Source organism: Staurois parvus, unplaced genomic scaffold, assembly GCF_062004578.1.
Source record: "Staurois parvus isolate SC_StPar_1 unplaced genomic scaffold, SC_StPar_1.0 ptg000272l, whole genome shotgun sequence".
NCBI classification, from domain to species: Eukaryota; Metazoa; Chordata; class Amphibia; order Anura; family Ranidae; genus Staurois; species Staurois parvus.
The window spans coordinates 2,509,290-2,528,748 of NW_028318068.1; the positions used below are offsets into that span (position 1 = coordinate 2,509,290).

Sequence of the window (19,459 nt, forward strand, 5' to 3'; positions counted from 1 at the left end):
TTCAGGGGGGCAATGCCGTCCCCCGAAAGAGCATGGAAGAAGGGACACACGAGGCACGGAGACCAGGTTGGATCTGAAGGCTGCTTGATGGTGTATGCAGAACCTGACTCTTGTTCCTGGGGATGTCCAGAGCTGTGAAGGTGAGTGTCTTCTCTTGCCAGGGTGGGTGGCGTGGGTTGCCAGTGTATGGGGGGCGGTGGTAGTTGAAGGCTCTCCTGGGGGGGGGGGTGTTGTTGGTCAATGTCAGCCTCTCTTTTTGGGGGAGGGGGTTGTTGGTCAGGGTCGGTTGGGGGGAGGCAATTTTTGTGTTGAATAGGGCAGCATGAAACCTAAATACACCACTGACCATGAGTGAAAATGTGCTGCAGTGTAAGGGACTTGCTGATAGAGAGAAGAGTGACAGAGGCGAGTGGGCCGCTTCTTTGGAAGCGGAGGTGGAGAACGACGAGACTTGTAATTGTTAACTGCAGTGGAGAAATATCAGTATCTTGCACTATGCTGATGAGCAGAACTGTGTAAATCTCAGGACTGGATGGACAAAAGTGCAAATCTTTTGGCAGGTAAACAGCCCCCCTATAATATGTATTAAATCTGTTTGCCTTAAAACTACCATCTGTTTAATACTCGCCTATCATCAGCTATAGACCCTCCCTGACTGCTGCTACTTGAAGATACTGGGACACATGAGTGACATTCACCCAGCTATCACGGGTTTCTTATACAAGCTGAAAGCGGGGAGAAAAAGCCAAACTCCTGTATGAGAAGCGCCTTTTTTTTTTTTTTTTTTTTTTTTTTTAAATGCCCAGTGTGCAAGAGGCCTAAGACAGCAGGGGAGTGTAAAATAAGATATCCTTTCTGTAAAGCATAGAAAAATACCAGTTGTTCTGTCGGAAATCCACTGACTCCTAATGCCTCTGCTGCACTGAAATCCCAATCGGCTTTGTCAGTCCTGCGTGCTGGACAGCAGAACGCTCATTCCCCACCCCTCTCTGCCCCATTCCACATATATACATTCCCCCCCCCCCCCCCCCCCCCCCAGTAAAAATGCTGTTGTCTGCCCCCAGAGAGGGGAGGGACCCAGATGCTGGATAGTGCAAAATCCAGCTCCCTTCTGCCAAGAAACCAATCAGATTCTAACCTCAACTTGTTCAATTAAGCTTTGGCAATAAGACCTGGAAGCTGATTAGTTTCTATACAGGAGTGAGTCTGATTTTGCACTTTCCAGCTTTAGTAAATAAACTCCACTGTGTGTAGAGAAAGGGCTTTTGGAAGATGTAGTTCTGGAGGCGCATGCCTATGTCAGGACCTGAGCTCCTAGCAGCTTCCAAAGCATCCTGACGAGAAGGAGCTTACTTGTTGACTGTTTCTGGAGCATTTCAGGGTTTCTTGAAGTCTTTAGCTATGTTTAGACAGTCTGATTCCCTGTTTGTTATGCCTAAGGGTCAGTATGCTCCTCCGATCCTCTATTTCTGAGTGGATTCATCAGCTCATTTTTCAGGCCTGTGGGATAAGGGACAAGGTTCTCCTCTCCTGGCCAAGACCATTTTACAAAGGCTGCAGCGCTTCTCGGGCAATTCAGCATCAAGCTTCTGTTCAGATTTGTAAGACTGCTTCTCTTCACACATTTGCTACGTTCTGTCGTCTGGATGGCACGGTCTGTCGTCTGGATGGCACGGTCTGTCGTCTGGATGGCACGGTCTGTCGTCTGGATGGCACGGTCTGTCGTCTGGATGGCACGGTCTGTCGTCTGGATGGCACGGTCTGTCGTCTGGATGGCACGGTCTGTCGAGTGGATGGCACGGTCTGTCGAGTGGATGGCACGGTCTGTCGAGTGGATGGCACGGTCTGTCGAGTGGATGGCACGTTCTGTCGGCTGGATGGTACTGCCTCTGCAGATGCCAGTTTTAGGCAAAAAGTCTTGTAGTGGGGTTCCCCCTTTTCTTGTTTTGGGGGTGTTTGACTTTATTGCTGTTTTGCCCACCCCTCCTGTTCACTGCTCTGGGACATCTCCAATGATTCTGAATTTGAAGTCCTGTGATGTGCATTTTAAGAAAATAGGATTTTGGTTATGTCTACAACCCCATATTATTATTATTATTATTATTATTATTATTATTATTATTATTTATTTATTTATTTTTTTGAGTATATATTGGGGCACAGAGATCCCTCTCCACTCCTTGCTCCATATTGATTACTACATAACTGAGGCTCAGCTGAGCTGGGAGGGGTTATGCCTGGGTTGGGATTCCCCGTCAGGTGGTCTTGAATAAGAAATCCTCTGTCATATGATGTACTCTTTAAAAAAAAAAAATAAAATAAGGATTTTACAGGTAAACCAAAAATCCTAATATATGGAGCTGGCTTGTGTGCAGGAGCACAGTCATGCTGGAACAAAAAAGGGCCTTCCCTAAAGTGTTGGCACAAATTTTGGAAATGCACAATTCTCTTAACATGCCTTTTTTGTAAGCTATGGTGTTACCATACCATTCACTGTAAACACCCAAACTCAGCAACTTCCCCACATTTCTTTGGTTATATAGTAGGTATGATAGTCGGGTGTCAAAAAACGTTTACCATTGTGGTGTAAATACTGTGCATTAGGGACTGTCTCTGCAATCCCTGCCTCCATAAGGTAACCTTCTGACTCTTGTCATCTGTTTAGCTCAGGACGCTGGATACTTCACTGCAGAAATGGTCCCAATTGAATTGAAAACAAAGAAAGGACCTGTGAAAATGGAGCAAGACGAGCACCCGAGACCCCAGACTACCCTGGAGCAGATGGCCAAACTGCCACCAGTGTTCAAGAAGGATGGAGTGGTGACTGCTGGGAACGCCTCGGTAAGGAACACTATGGGGGAGAGTTACTAAAGCTGGAGCATGAAATCTGTGTCAGAAATCGTGCGAGAAGCACCTGGTCATGGCCAGTTTATGGTGGAATGTTCTTTCCAATTCCAGGTTATGGCCCCAACAGTGCTCACTGGAACATTCAGAAGTTTAAAAAAAAAAAAAAATCTAATTGTTTAGTCATCATGAGATATTGGTGATGACAGTTTTTTTTTGTTTTTATTTTTATAGGCCATTAGTTGAGAACCAGCTGATATTAATTTGCACTGACAAAAGGCAGGATTGCTTTCTAATTACTCATAGCTTTCAGCTGGTGTCTTGGCTTTCAATTCCTTTTTGCACCTCCCTTTCGTCATGTGTTCAGTACATTAAGTTATGTGTAATAAAATGGAATGACATAGGCAAAAAGTAGCCAAAACCTTTTTTTTTTTTTTTTTTTTTTTTTGGATAAAGCAAGGGAGGGTTATAACCCCTGTCAGGTTTTCTTTTTTTCGCCATCCGTGTCCCATTGCAGAGATTTTTGATTCACTTCCTGTCCCATAGCCAAACATTTGTGCTAAGTGAAAAATTTTTGGTGGAGGGGGGATTATGGTGTGGGGTTGGTTTTCTGGGGTTCCAGTGAAGGGAACTCTTAAGGTGTCAGCATACCAAGACATTTTGGACAATTTCATGCTCCCAAGTTTGTGGGAAGAGTTTGGGGATGGCCCCTTCCTGTTCCAACATGACTGCACACCAGTGCACAAAGCAAGGTCCATAAAGAGACAGAGTTCTGACTTCAACTCATAGTTCTGACTCAACCTCATAGAACACCTTTGGGATGAATTAGAGCGGAGACTGTGAGCCAGGCCTCCTCCCCCGACATCAGTGCCTGACCTCACAAATGTGCTTCTGGAAGAATGGTCCAACCTTCCCATAGACACCCTCCTAAACCTTGTGGACGGCCTTCCCAGAAGAGTTGACGCTGTTATAGCTGCAGAGGGCGGGGCCAACTCAATATTGAACCCTACGGACCAAGACTGGGATGTCATTACAGTGTGTGTGTCTTTTGGAGTGTGGGAGGAGTACCCGGAGGAAACCCACGCAGGCACAGGGAGAACATGCAAACTCCAGGCAGGTGGTGCTATGGTTGGGATTTGAACCAACAACCCTAGTACTGGTTACTTCTAGTGAACTAGAAAAGTTAGGAGGGGTGTAACCTAACCTCTTAGTTTCTGGCGATCCCGTGAAGCCTAAAGCTGAATTCTGAGAATTGGACAAAATCTACATCTGCAATAGGGCCCCAACCTCACACTGCGGAGGTTAAATGCTTGTTTAGTGGTGCAGGGATAAGCTGTATTGGCCCAGCAGGCTTGTGTGCTCTTCAGGATCCAGGAGTAATGCAAGTATTGGCCTTTTTCCCGGCACCCCTAGACAGAGCACCTGAAGTGGAACTAAACCCATCACTTTAACTGGTTCCTCAGATGGGTATATTCAGGCTTCGTTCACACCATACATGCAGAAAAACTGATGGAAACTGACACACAGATTTCACTTGCAGACATCGGTTTACATCAGTGTTCATGTGAGCTTCAAGGAGTTATATACACATTGCAGATTCCTGCGCTTAAAAAAAAAAAAAAAAAAAAAAAAAATCGGCATGTGATACTAGTGGTGTGAACGGGGCACATAGGGAACTGATTTTGTTGAGCTTTTGCAGAAAAATTGAGGTCTCTGACCATGGTGTGAATAAGCCCCCAAGGCATGTCTTGAATCAGAACTGTCACTGATTCTGCGCTCCCCCGAACTGTGAAGTCATAAATTGGCTGTTGGCATAACTGATCACATGTGCAGCACCATAGCAACTGGAGACAAAGATGGCTGCTTCCTTGACTGTAAGGCTGCCATCGCACTTGAGCGATTTTTGAAGTTCGAAAAACTCTCCTCAAACTTAAAATGAATTGTTCTCTGTGGGGCCTGTTCACACCTGATTGTGCGTACAGGCATCAGAGAGAAGGAATTTTTTTTATTTATTTATTTTTTTAAGCGTGAGCATTTTTGGAGCTTCATGCTTCAAATCGCTCAAGTGTGATTTCAGCCTCAAGGATAGGAGAGTTTAGTTCTGCTTTTACCTATTGCAGTGCAGGAGACGATGGTGCCACTGCTTGGGTAGATCATGGCTAATTCCCACAGTTCAGCTTATAAAAGGGTTCAAAGTTATGTGCAGCTATCTGAGGGTGCCATTTTTTTTCATTCGGTTTACTGCAGGTGCGGGCTGACCTCCAAACCATGTTACTTTTGTTTTTGTCTGACATCAGAAAAATCTTATTTGAATGATTGCTGGACATAAAAAATACTGCTACAGGACAGCACGGGTGCGCAAAATTGTGTGTGAGCGTTTGCATTTCCGAGTTGGTTGGGGCGGAATTGCACGCGCCCTACCCACGCCGCCATTCGCGGCTGTCAATCACCGGGTCCCAGTTGGATTACTTGATGGCGATTTTCCGAGGATCTGTTAACAGTTCTCCCTGTTGGCTCGGCACACTGCTCTGGATGGCTGAGTGATCCAAAGCAGTGTGATTACAGTGAAGCACCAACACACCGCCCCCTACTGTAAAACTCCCAGCACACAGTTAACCCCTTGATCACTCCTCATGTTAATCCCTCCCTGCCCAGTACCAGTACAGTCAGTGCTTGCTGTGTGTTTTTTTTTTTTTTTTTTTTTTTTTAATAGCACAAAAAATTTAAAACCGCACAAGTGATCAAATACAACCGAACGAGAGCTCAATTTGTGGGGTGGAAAAAAAGGATGTAAATTTCATTTGGGTGCATCATTGCATGACTGCGCAGTTGTCAGTTAAAGTAACACAGCGCCGTAACGCAAAAAATTGCCTTATCAGGAAGGGGGGGGAAATCCTCAGGAGGGCAGGTAAAGTGTTCCAAAACCCACAACCGTAATATCAGTCTATATGCAGTAAAGCATGCTTGTTATACTCAAGGTGGTACCTAAGGGGTTAATCCTCTGCATTGTGGAAAAGGGCTGTTTGATCCTGTCTTCTCTGATCCTCCCCTTCTACTGTCCCCAATCAATCTGCTGATAGAACAGAGCCTTGGGGTAAGCTGCACTTGCTCAGTTTGTGTATTGCTAGAGGTGTTTGTTGTGTGTGTTGTTGTTGTGTTTTTTTTTTTTCCCTTTGGGACAGTGCATGTGATCCGCACTATCCAGACAGAGGGTCAGGGGTCTTGCAGCCTCATAGGACAATCAAAGGAGAATGAAAACTCCTCCTACAAGCTTTAACCGGTGCTCTGATGGACACTGATAAAAGTCACGACCTGCTATATACTGCTGATGAGAAGAGGTATTTAGCAGTTTATATTTACTAAAATAATTGCATTTCCATGTTGTGTGTATCCGGATTGTGAGTGCCGGGTCCTGGGAGAGCGGATAGAGTGAATGCAGGTACCGCATGTCACTTGGAAAAAACCTCTGCACTACACTCGTCTCTGGAAACCCCGTGTATAAATTAAATGACATATAAAACTTAATTGGTTGCTCACAAGTTGTTGACCTGGACTATATTGTTTTTGTTTCAGGGTATCTCTGATGGAGCCGGAGTTCTCATCTTGGCCAGTGAAGAAGCCGTTACACAGCACAAGCTCACCCCACTCGCCAGGATTGTAGCCTATCATGTGTCTGGGTGTGATCCCAAGATTATGGGCATCGGTAAGGAACAACACTCACTTTCTCTTCCTCGTTTTTATGACATCTGATACCTTTTTAGCACCAACTTTTACTTTTTTTCATATACTGGAATTGTTGTTTGGATGGACTGATTACCTGTAAAGGAATGCAGAAACTACTCTCCATTCCCAGGGCCTGCTAAACGCTCTTCACTAGAATCAGTTCCCTAAGGGCTCTTTCACATGGGCATGCCAATCGGGTCTGCTGACCCGTGTTTTTTTTTTTTTTTTTTTTTTTTCAGGCGGACCTGATCAGAACCTCCATTCTCCTCTATGGAGCAGCGAGTGTAAACGGACATTATTATTTACACCCGCCGACATCCCATCCCATCTGATCCGCCAAAAAGGAACGGAAGGGGATCCAATTCCCATTCTGTCCATCAGATCGGATGAAAACGGACATGCGGTCCATTTTTTTCATCCGACCGCCCATTGAAGAGCGAGCAGCTCTGTGTCAGCTCTGTGTCAGCTCTGTGTCTGCTCTGTGTCTGCTCTGTGTCTGCTCTGTGTCTGCTCTGTGTCTGCTCTGTGTCTGCTCTGTGTCTGCTCTGTGTCTGCTCTGTAGCAGCGGAGTGTACACAGAGCTGTCATCCGTGTGCTCAGCAGGGATCAGCGGAGATATTCCCTGCTGAGCAAGCGGATCTGCTAAACGGGTCCGCTCTGTGTGAAAGGACCCTAAGCCCGCTGGGAAACCGCAGTTTCTAGGAATGTTAGTTTTATCTGAGTTCCCTGCAGCTCTTTCCTTTCCTTTCTCTGACCCTACTTCAGCAGGAAGGATTCATTCACCACAGAGAATATAAATTCATAAATATAAAGCGTTTGTACAACCTAAAAATGAATTTTTATTTGCTTAGTTTTGATCTGTTATACAATATATACCATTGCTATAACCAGGGGCGGACTGACCACTCATGGGGCCCCCGGGCAATAGGGGATCATGGGGCCCCTGTGTCCTTGCCCAAACTCAAAAAAGCCTATGAAAAAGGTACCGGGGCAGCTCATGGAGCCCCCTACTGACCCCGGGCCCTTGAGTTTCAAAATGGTCAGTCCGCCCCTGGCTATAACTCTTCAGTAGGTGCAGAGAGATAGATGGATAGAGCTATATATATATATATATGTATATATATATGAGAGAGAGATAAGATGGATATCTATATCTATCTCTTACATTGATTGCAGCAGCTGTTGTCGTGTTCCCACGCCAAGAACATGTTTTAAATATAAACTCCACGCAGTCCAATATTGGTGCAATTGTGAACTTATTTGATTAAGTGAGAAAAGTTTCAGAAAATTGCATAAAACACTAAAAAAAAAAGTGAAAATGTCCACACATACAATATTAGTGTATACAAGTCCACTATAATCTTCTTCCACCTTCAGTGGAATCCATATAAATATATAAATTCCCCCAGTGCAGCTCTTCATGATCAATCACCACCAAAAAAAGTCTTCTACCACCTTCCAGTCAGTTTCAGCTGGAACTGGGGCCTTAGTCAAGGTAGAGGGAATTATGAACAGTTCCAAATACCAGTCAATATTAACACAAAACCTTCAAGCTTCTAATAGAAAGCTGAACATGAAGAGGAACTTCATCTTTCAGCATAACGACCCAAAGCATACATCCAAATCAACAAAGGAATGGCTTCACCAGAAGAAGATTAAAGTTTTTTTGGAATGGCCCAGACCTGAATCTGATTGAAAATCTGCGCGGTGATCTGAAGAGGGCTGTGGGTGGGGGGTGGGAGGCAGGTACCTTGTTTTTCCCGGTACCCACTCCCACTTCCGTTCATCCCTTCCTCTTTTGGCACGCAACGTTCTGGGACATGTCAGAGGTCCCAGAAAGCTGAAGGACCATTCACAAAGTGCAGTGAGGCTCACGCATGTGCAATAGGAAGCCGGCTGTGAAAACACTAGGAATCTCAGCCGGCTTCTCTTAGTAAACATGCCGGGGACCCAAAGACTGGTGAAAAACCGGCCTGGGTGAGGACAGGTAAGTGTCCTTTTTATTAAAAGTCAGCAGCTACAGTATTTGTAGCTGCTGACTTTTGTTGTGTGGTGGTTTTTTTTTTTTTCTTTCTTTCTTTCTTTCTACGGTGGGCACTGAAGATCTTCTTTAACCTCTTCACGCCAGCGCCTCCCGACCCTTTAAGGGTATCGGACGCCGGGAGGCAGGGTTTTGGGGTCATGTGACCACCGTGATTTGCTGTCAAGGCTTTCACATGATCGGAAAAGGTCCCGATCAAAAGGGGAAATCAGGACCTTTCCGTGAGACACGGACGCGCAGGGTGAGCACTCTCAGCACGTGTGTTTTTCAAATGGTACACAAATATGTGGCCGCTCGGCGTCAAGGCCTAGCCGCTGAGAGGCTGCATGTTTGTGTACTGTCGGCGTCAAGGGGTTAAACTCTGCGAACTACAGAACAGCTCCCCCTATGTTCTGGAGGAGAGGGGGTGGGTCTTCTGTAGTTTTTGCCCACTTCTAGTTCTCACGTGACAATGCTGCTCCTCCATAGAGGCAGTACAGTAAGTGAGTGTTGTCACTGTAGGATGAGATGTTTGTTGCAGGATCACTCGGTTGATTATTTTTTTTTTTTTTTCCTTTTATTCTCACCATCACATCAAAGGACTGGTACGTGTTGGTGTGTGTGTGTTGTGTATCAGATTTTGTTCTTTAGTTATACAATCACAAGTCATTTTATGTAAACTTATGCTGTATTAACATGTAGAGAGGGCTCTGCCTGTACAGTCCTCCCCATCTACATTCTATACATTCTCCGAGCACATAGGCCCTCTTGTGCTGAATGTTGAATCACTTCCCACACATAAAGAAATGTCTGTCTGTGACATTCCACACCCCTGAGCTATGACAGTGTGTATGGCATCTAGCGATTTGTACAGTATACATCTACAGGATCTAATGGACTGACGGAATATCCACAAATCTGTCAGTTAGGCCTCTAATACAAGTGTATTTGGATGTTTTATACAACACTGACCTGATAAAATTTACATGGGGAAAATTAAGTTTCTTTTTGACTGCTTTTGCTAGATTTTTACCATTTTATACACACCAGTCAGACCTTTGCATTTATCCATGAGATACATGCAAGGGAATATTTTCATAGCTGTGCATGTGATCACTGTGACCATTCACAGCTAGACAGTAGTATACAATGGATGGCATGAATGAAGCCATCCATTGTATACAACTGTCATGTGACCTGCTGTGATTGGTCACAGCAGGTCACATGGTACCAGCAACGGGGCCGATACTCAGATCTGTCATCGGCCCTGTCCGAGGTACACGGCTGGTGACAGATTGCGCAGCTCTGCAAGTGCGCATGTGCGGGAGGACGCCATTTGGCGTCCAACCCGGAAATCCAGTACATTTTGCCGGCCACCTTTTGGCTATTGGCCGGGCATGTATTGGTTAATATATCAGATTCCTCCAAACTAGGACAGCGCAATACAATGCGCAAAATTTAAATCCTACACAAGGTGTAAACAGTGATCCTAATCGTAGCCTTCTCCACTGTGTACAAATATTATAGTGTATAAAAGAATATGTAGTCCAAAAGGCAAAAGAATATAAAGTCCAAAAATGATATTCCATTCTTCATTCAATCTTCACACACGCAGGAATGCCTAATTTATATGTTGGAAGGAGAAAGAAGCACATAATAGCTAAGGCTCCATTTTTAAAATGTTTTTAATGGTAAAAAATAAAGGATGGTACTTGCACAGCTAAGCAGACATACCAGTGCAAATATATATATATCTCATACAAATCACCGGCATACAGGTCAATACCAAGATGACATCAGGCCATGAAGCTCCGTCCTGTAGACACATTACGTCCAAGGTGGGGACTTTTCCAGTAGGAGACTCCTGTGTATATGAGTTGGCACTGGTATGTCTGCTAGCCTGCTGGCTGGATTATGTTGCAGACTATTTTAGCTTTTTTTTTTTTTTTTTTTTTCTGTTTACAAGCATGATCTCTGTTTTCAGGCCCTGTTCCTGCCGTTACTGAAGCACTCAAGAAAGCTGGTCTAACCCTGAAGGACATGGATCTTGTGGAGGTAAACATCCTTTTACTTTAATACAGCCAGTGTAAGCAGAGCAACACCCAAATAAAGTGCTCTAGTGCTATAACCTATATAAAATAAATAATTCAAATAAATATATTGGTGGCTAATAATGATTCATACACTCCATGTATAATACATAAGGGGGGATATGATCACCATGTATAATACATAAGGGGGGATATGATCTCCATGTATAATACATAAGGGGGGATATGATCTCCATGTATAATACATAAGGGGGGATATGATCTCCATGTATAATACATAAGGGGGGATATGATCACCATGTATAATACATAAGGGGGGATATGATCTCCATGTATAATACATAAGGGGGGATATGATCTCCATGTATAATACATAAGGGGGGATATGATCTCCATGTATAATACATAAGGGGGGATATGATCTCCATGTATAATACATAAGGGGGGATATGATCTCCATGTATAATACATAAGGGGGGATATGATCTCCATGTATAATACATAAGGGGGGATATGATCTCCATGTATAATACATAAGGGGGATATGATCTCCATGTATAATACATAAGGGGGGATATGATCTCCATGTATAATACATAAGGGGGGATATGATCTCCATGTATAATACATAAGGGGGGATATGATCTCCATGTATAATACATAAGGGGGGATATGATCTCCATGTATAATACATTAGGGGGGATATGATCACCATGTATAATACATAAGGGGGGGATATGATCACCATGTATAATACATAAGGGGGGATATGATCTCCATGTATAAATACATCATTGGTTCATATAGTGAACTCGGTGTAGAGTTATTCACCCTGAGGTCATCACAGAGGACAAGGGGGCACTCTTTATGTCTGGAGGAAAAGAAATTTAATCTCCAAACATGGAAAGGTTTCTTCACAGTAAGAGCTGTGAAAATGTGGAATAGACTCCCTCAGTCCAGAATAGCCAGTTGGTCAAAGTTTTCTGAACCTGAACAAAAGACTCCGTGACTTTGTTTATTTATTTTATTTGACTTGAATTATTTTTATTTTTTTTTATAGGTTATAGCACTTTGAATGTTGTGCTGCTTACACTGGCTGTATTAATGATTAAGATAGTGGTGTGAGTATATATAATTTAAAGCGGCAGCAATCTTTTTGTTGTTGAATACATATGGGTTGTTAAAATGATTGTAAGTTGGGTGGTATTATTTAGTCATGTGGTTAGAGTATTTTGCGCGGTGATTTAGGATTAATACATCCTTTTTTACTTTCAGCTGAATTATCTTCTAAAGCAAAAATGACACTTGGTGTAATCCTCACTAAGCAGTCTTTGGTTTTCTCAGTCCCTCCTGTAACAGTCCTATTACCCATTGATCCTGCCAATAGATCCATTGATTTTTCCACTTCTACTGTTTATTCTGCAGCAGTGGTGTCACCCTATGAACAGCATAGTTTTAGATTTGACAAATTTGTAAGTTTGTGGGTTTTTTTTTTTTTTTTTTTTATGGGCTTTAAGTTGTTTGCTTTACTTCAAATCCAGCTCATCATTTTTAGGCTACACTGAAGTGAATATTAGCGCGTGCGAACACAACATAATATCCAGTTTATTACGGTAAAATATAAATAGAGTTGCATCAAGTCAATAGATACCAGATATCGAGCCTAAAAGTTTCACATGCCCATAAAATGGTGAACTACGGTACCCAAAGTTGTCCATATTTAGTGCTTTAAAATCTTTTACAGGTTATCAGTTTAGCGCTAACCATGAATTATGGGCCTAGAATTATTGTTCTCACTTCTGGTGTTTTTTTTTTCTCATCTGTCCATTTTGAGTTTGATACCTACTTTTTTTTTTTTTTTTTCTTAAATATTTTAAAATAGAATGCACTAGGCCGGCCCTCTTTTTGTTTTTTCCTTTTGCATTTAGTGACTTTGGACTACCCCGGTCCGTTGAGGGCAGCAAGCGGTGCATATTCCAGAACATTTTACATTGTTATCCTAGCCTTGGCTGAGTCCATCCCCAGCGCAGGAGTAAAGGATTTGCTGTGTTTGATCCTCCTGTTCTGACCTGACCTCCAGCTAATTCCCCTTCACCTGGCTCACCCTGAAACCTTGCACCTCTGTGACCCAACCAAGCCAGTGTGGTCTGTTTCTGCACCCCGCAGTCCTTCCATCTGTACCCCTCTGAACACTGTGCTCCCTTACTGTTGGGGCTCATTCACACCATGGTGCAGAGATGTCAGGTGTTCTGCAAAGGGCACAACACAATCAAGTGTTCTCTATTGCCCTGTTCACACCACAACACTAGTATCGTGTGGATTTTTTTCTGCACAGGAATCTGCAGTGGGTATAAAACTCATTGTGCATGAAAACTGATGTCTCTGCAAGCAAAAGCTGCGTTTTCAGTTTCCATCTGTTTTTCCACATGTATGGTGCGAGTGAACCCTCTTGTATTGAACTGTATTGTCTCCCGTTATATTGTAAAGCGCTGAGCAAACTGTTGGCACTATATAAATCCTGTATAATAATATATAAATCCTGTATAATAATAATATATAAATCCTGTATAATAATAATATATAAATCCTGTATAATAATAATATATAAATCCTGTATAATAATAATATATAAATCCTGTATAATAATAATATATAAATCCTGTATAATAATAATATATAAATCCTGTATAATAATAATATATAAATCCTGTATAATAATAATATATAAATCCTGTATAATAAGGACTAAAAGGCACATATTTTCTTAGTGGGTTCAAACACTCCATGAATAAGGTTTTATATTGGCTGTGTATCCAGCCATTGAAAAAGGTAGGAGTCACGTGTACTAAAGTGTTTCTGCTGGACTAACGTCTCTTCAATGATGTGTCCCCAGGTGAATGAGGCTTTTGCTGCTCAGTACTTGTCAGTGGAGAAGGTTCTAGGCCTGGATCCTGAGAAGACGAATGTGAATGGAGGAGCCATAGCTCTGGGCCACCCTCTGGCTGCATCTGGTTCTCGAATCACAGCTCATCTTACTCATGAATTAAGGTACGTCTAAACATTCTGCGTTCTATAAATGTGCCTCTTTTCCATCCAGGTCCTTCTGTCACTTGTCTGTTTTTAATATATACACTCACCGGCCTCTTTATTGGGTCCACCTTGGTATTGCCAAGAAAATCTCCCCCACACCATTATACCGCCATCAGCCTGAGCCATTGATACAAGGCAGGATGGATCCATGCTTTCATGCTGTTTACACCAATTTCTGACCCTTCCATCTGAATGTCGCAGCTGAACTAGTCTGCCCATTCTCCTCTGACATCAAGGCATTTTCCTACACACAGCTGCTGTTCACTGGATATCTTCTCTTTTTCGGACCATTCTCTGTAAACCCTAGAGATGGTTGTGCATGGAAATCCCAGTAGATCAGCAGTTTTTTTTTTTTAAATGCTCAGACCAGCCCATCTGGGATCAACAACCATGCCACGTTCAAAGTCACTTAAATCCCCTTTCTTCCCCATTCTGTTGCTTGATTTGAACTTAAGTCGTCTTCGCCACATCTAGATGCCTAAATACAGTGAGTTGCTGTCATGTGATTGGCTAATTAGCAATTTGTGTTTATCAATCAATTGAACAGGAGTAGCTAATAAAGTAGCTGGTGAGTGTATATCATCAATCTAGTATGCAGTGCTTTACAGAGTACATTCAATCATCAGCACATATCAAATTCCCCAGGTTTGTAGGGATGCCGCCAGGACTCTACGTTCTACCAGGTGGATGTTTCTGCCTCATCTGATGGCAGCTTTAGGCATGAGGTCGTTCAGGAGGCTCCTTGAGCTGCAAGCAGTCTACAGTTCGTGTTTATGTTGGGCCTGTTTGCTATCGTTTGCTCTGTTGCGCACCCCTCTGCAGGATAGCTTTTAGATGTCCCAGAAATGTCACTCTTCCTGTGTCCATCAATTCATGAGAAAATTGAATTTTTTATTTATTTATTTTTTTTTTTGTAAAAACATTTTTCTTGGGAGTCTGAGGGATACAGGTCCCATCCTCCCATGTGTATGATTATGCTCTTGGCACTGCTTTGCTGCAAAACTATGTGGGAGGAGTTATACTCCGAGAAGGCCTACAGATTGGTTGTTTTAGTTTAAAAAAAAAAAAAAAAAAATACAGCAATGCGCAGGGCAAAGGTTCCCTTTTTAGAGAGGTCTGACAGAGTCCAATCTGTGTATGGAGTCTGTGTAATCAGTACACCAATGTTATGGCTAGTGCAGCTTCCAAAACTCTTGAGTAACTGGGGGGAAAAAAGTAAAAATAATCCGGAAGCACAGACCTTACCACAGTTACACCTTGTAATTTAAATAAATGGAAACTAAAATCAATGCACTCACCTCCAAAGGCAGAAGCTGATCCTGATGACCAGGTGAATGAGTGACCCTACTCCAGGTTTTTGTGTTTTTTTTGTTTTTTTGTTTGCCAGTGTCCAGTTCTCTTGTTAGTGGCAATATAACCCAAAGATGCAAGACTTCCGGTGTCCTTCAATAGATTCTGAGAAGGATTTTACAGCAAGTAGCAAAAAACCCTATTTAAATCCTTCTTTTTTTTTTTTTTTTTTTTTATTTGTAATTTTTTTTTTTATTTATATTTTGTGGAAGGAGGGTGGTATTGGGAAGAGAGATCACCTAAAGTCTGATTACTGCCCTGTGAACTGTCTGACCATAAAGTTGACAGGGCATTTACTGTTACTTTCCTCCCCAATCCAGGGTAGTCCCTGAAATCGAAGTATTATTCCAGATGAGCTGCACTCAGGGAAGGCGGGAGGAGGGATTTATTATAACAGCTATCTACTAAGCAACTCATTCACTCCCTCATCATATCACGACTTGACTACTGTAACTCCCTCCTCACCGGCCTACCTCACCACAGGCTATCCCCGCTTCAGTCGATCCTGAATACTGCGGCCAGACTCATCCACCTTACCAACCGCTCCGTCTCCGCCACCCCCCTCTGCCAATCCCTCCACTGGCTTCCGATTGCCCAACGGATCAAATTCAAAATGCTAACACTGACGTACAAAGCTGTCCACCATACTGCCCCAAACTACATCACCGACCTGATATCCAAATACCACCCAAAACGCACACGCCGCTCCTCACAAGACCACCTCCTCTCTAGTTCCCTGGTTTCCTCCTCCCATGCCCGCCTCCAGGACTTCTCCAGGGCTTCCCCCATCCTCTGGAACTCCCTACCCCAATCCATCAGACTTTCACCTATTCTCCTCTCGGCGCACCCTGAAAACCCACCTCTTCAGGGAAGCCTACCCCGCCCTCAGCTAATTGCCGACCTCCTCCACTCTTCCTACCACTCCATCCCCCACAGCTATTTCCTCCTGTGCCACCATCCCCTCCCTCCTAGATTGTAAGCTCCAAGGAGCAGGGCCCTCGATCCCCTCATGTTTTGCATTGTATTGTTATTGTTCTGTCACGTGTTCTGTCTCCCATTGTAATGTAAAGTGCTGAGCTAACTGTTGGCGCTATATAAATACTGTATAATAATAATTATAAAATCACTTCACACTGCCCCACTGCGCTTTTTGTTAAAGCGCAGCTAACCCGTGGCTTTCATGTGTTCGCTGTGCTTTCCCATAGACTTCTATGAGGTGCTGCAGCTTTTGTGCACTTTCTGAAACTGCACCGAAATCTTGGGACCTCCTAGTCTATGGGAAAGCACAGTGGGACCGCATTGGGCAGTGTGAAGCCACCCCATAGGTGAAGGTGTCCTTTTTAAAATGCAGCAGGTCCTCTGTAAAGTAGTCCGGTGTATTGGCAGTGAAGAATGTAATCTAAAAGGAGTTCATCTAAAAGTCGACCTCACAAAGCAGACGCCGTTCTAGGTCCATGCAGCAGGATCCACTTAACATGGGACTGGCAGAGCTGCTCACCCATCTCGCCTCCGGAAATCCGTAGTAATGAAAGGAAGTGGCTGCACACTCCACTCTACCGTTTTATTATTATTATTATTATTATTATTATACAGTATTTATAAAGCGCCAATAGTTCGCTCAGCGCTGTACATTACAAAGGGGGACAGAACATGTGACAGAACAATAACAATACAATGCAAAACATGAGGGGATTGAGGGCCCTGCTCTTTCGAGCTTATAATCTAGGAGGGAGGGGATGGTGGCACAGGAGGAGATAGCTGTGGGGGATGGAGTGGTAGGAAGAGTGGAGGAGGTCGGCAAGTTACCAGGGGGTGGGGTAGGCTTCCCTGAAGAGATGGGTTTTCAGGGTTCGCCTAAAGGAGAGGAGAGTAGGTGATAATCTGATGGGTTGGGGCAGGGAGTTCCAGAGGATGGGTGACACCCTGGAGAAGTCCTGGCTGCACACTCCACTCTGGACATTTTCCATGATTTTCATCTAATAAAACGGTAAAGTACAAGTAGTCAATACAAAAAGAATTGTTGACGCTTTTAACGCCGCTTTTGAATAAGCGCTAAGGAGCGTGAAATGCGAAATGCGTCAACAATTCTCCTGGTTGTATTGTCTACTTAGATGAAAATCATGGAAAATGTCCAAAGTAAAAGTAGACAATAAAACCAGGAGAATTGACGCATTTTCACACACCTTAGCGCTTATTTATAACCGGCATTGAATGCGTCAACAATTCTCCTGGTTGTATTGTCTACTTGTACTTTTTCCATGATTTTCATCTAATAATGGTAATGTCCAAAATACAAGTAGACAATACAACCAGGAGAATTGTTGACGCGTTTAATGCTGGTTATGAATAAGCGCTAAGGAGCGTGAAACGCGAAATGCGTCAGTATTCTCCTTGTACTGTGGACATTTTCCATGATTTTCTCATTCTAATTATCACGGTAGAATGGAATGTGCGGTCTCTTCCTTTCATTACAAATATAAAGGTTGATTCCTAAAAGCCCATTGTATTTTCTGAATGAAAGATTTGCAGGGACGCTAGTGGAGCGTAGATGAGCAGCCATGGAGAGCCCCTTCCTACTGAGCTCTGTCCCCTCTGCCTGCAGACAGTCCAGCCCCATAGTGGTGTAATGTACCATGTATGCTGTCATTGTGTAACCCGGAATTAAACTCCCTTTTAATAATTTTGTTTTCTTTCCCCTTTCAGGCGCCGTGGTGGTAAATACGCTGTAGGATCTGCCTGTATTGGAGGAGGTCAGGGTATTGCTGTCATTCTGGAGAATGTGGCCCAAGCATAAAGTGTACAATGGAAATGTATTAATAATGTGAATCTTCGGCAAACGCGCCACCAACTCTTCTTTTTTCGGGGTCTCTCGGACACTCACACCATGCAGGATTATTAGTCTCCTCTGATGGAACTTTGTATCGCTCATACTAGCACTTCATCCAGCTGGAACAAATGGCAGTCCTTTTTCGACACTAAAAGACTCTCTCTGCTCAAAGCCAGTATTCAGTCCTGAGTAGATGCTGGAGGGTTCATGTTCTCTCTAGTTAATTATAGATCTCTGTGATGCCAGCAGTCACCTAAATTTACATCTTCAGTCAATAGGGTCTTCCTGATGCATATTTATTTTTATTACAGCAATAGCTCTGTGGAAGCCTGAAGGATGTAAGAAATCAGTAGGCAAGTCAACCCTCCTCAGTAGGCAAGTCAACCCTCCAGTGACTACCAAAAACTAAAATCTCCATTTAGATGGTCTGGCCCTTTTTAAAGATCTGTACCCACGAGGTATTTCCATGGCAAGCTGACATTTTCTCCTTCAATGTATTCAGCAGTTTAATAATTTAAACTAAGCGAAACTAGTTTTGTAAATCCAGAAGACAGGTTGTACCTCGGTTTACAAATTTAATGCGTTCTCTGGGACGTATTGCGAAACATTCGTAAACTGAAACGCGATTTCCCATAGGAATGCTTTGAAAATCAATTAATCCGTTCCAGAGGTCAGAACAAAGTTAAATAAAAGTTGGTCACTATAGGTCATTGCTGGTTTTTAAATGTAATTACTGGCTCTTCTTCTTTTTTTTTTTTTTTTTTTTTTTTTTCTTCACTATAGCTCAGAGAATCGGCTGTCTTTTCCCCCCAGCTAAAAGAGTTTCCTTTTTTAGTTTGAGTTCAAAGAAACAATGTTTCCTTTTTAGTTTGTTTCCAGAGATAAAAGAAACAAAGTTTCCTTTAACTCTAGGGAAAGTGACAGCTAACTCTGTGAGTTATAGTGAAGGAAAAACAAAAGCGGGTAATTGCATTTAAAAATCGGCACCGACATACACTTCATATATTGAAAATAATTTGTAAACCGACGCATTATTTTCAATGGATTTTCATTCGGAAACCAAAAATTCTGTTAATTGAGGCGTTCATAAACTGAGGTACACCTGTGCTTTACCTGTTGATAAAAGGCTCACAAGGCTCACTCACTCTCCTGAGTGTATACTGAAAATACTTGCTTCTGATCAGCCAATCCCTAGGTACCAATGCTGTGGTCTGTACCACCAGGCTGTATACCCCTTCTTCTTTTTTTTTTTTTTCCCTTCAACCTTGAAAATCGCTTGATTCCCCCATCAACACAGTGCTGATAGAGGAAACCCTCCTGCAGCATTACTGTGTTCTGTTGGTTGGGAGCCTTCCCCACCGCCAGAATTACAACGATCACTGCTGGCGGCTATAGCTGCTAGCAGTGATCACGCAACTAAAAAAAAAAAAAACAGGCTGGTTGTACTGAAGTTGATCAGATGCATCTAAATTGGGTCAGTTACTGCTGAACCAGACTAATTTCGATCCATCTACGGCCAGCTTAGGTCTATGGTGCGGCGTGAGACAAACTCTC

At 43.1% G+C, this 19,459-nt stretch overlaps 1 protein-coding gene across 1 annotated transcript in view; it reads left to right on the top strand.

The window, feature by feature from the left end:
* ACAA2 (acetyl-CoA acyltransferase 2) overlaps positions 1-19,045 on the top strand; it is a 35,668-nt gene extending 16,623 nt beyond the window's left edge. Inside the window, exons 6-10 of the mRNA XM_089681606.1 lie at positions 2,666-2,841; positions 6,418-6,547; positions 10,572-10,642; positions 13,532-13,686; positions 17,782-19,045. Coding sequence (XP_089537732.1) covers positions 2,666-2,841; positions 6,418-6,547; positions 10,572-10,642; positions 13,532-13,686; positions 17,782-17,872 — 623 coding nt within the window. The 3' untranslated portion in view covers positions 17,873-19,045. The remainder of the gene's footprint in view (positions 1-2,665; positions 2,842-6,417; positions 6,548-10,571; positions 10,643-13,531; positions 13,687-17,781) is intronic.
* The last annotated feature ends 414 nt before the right edge of the window (positions 19,046-19,459 follow it).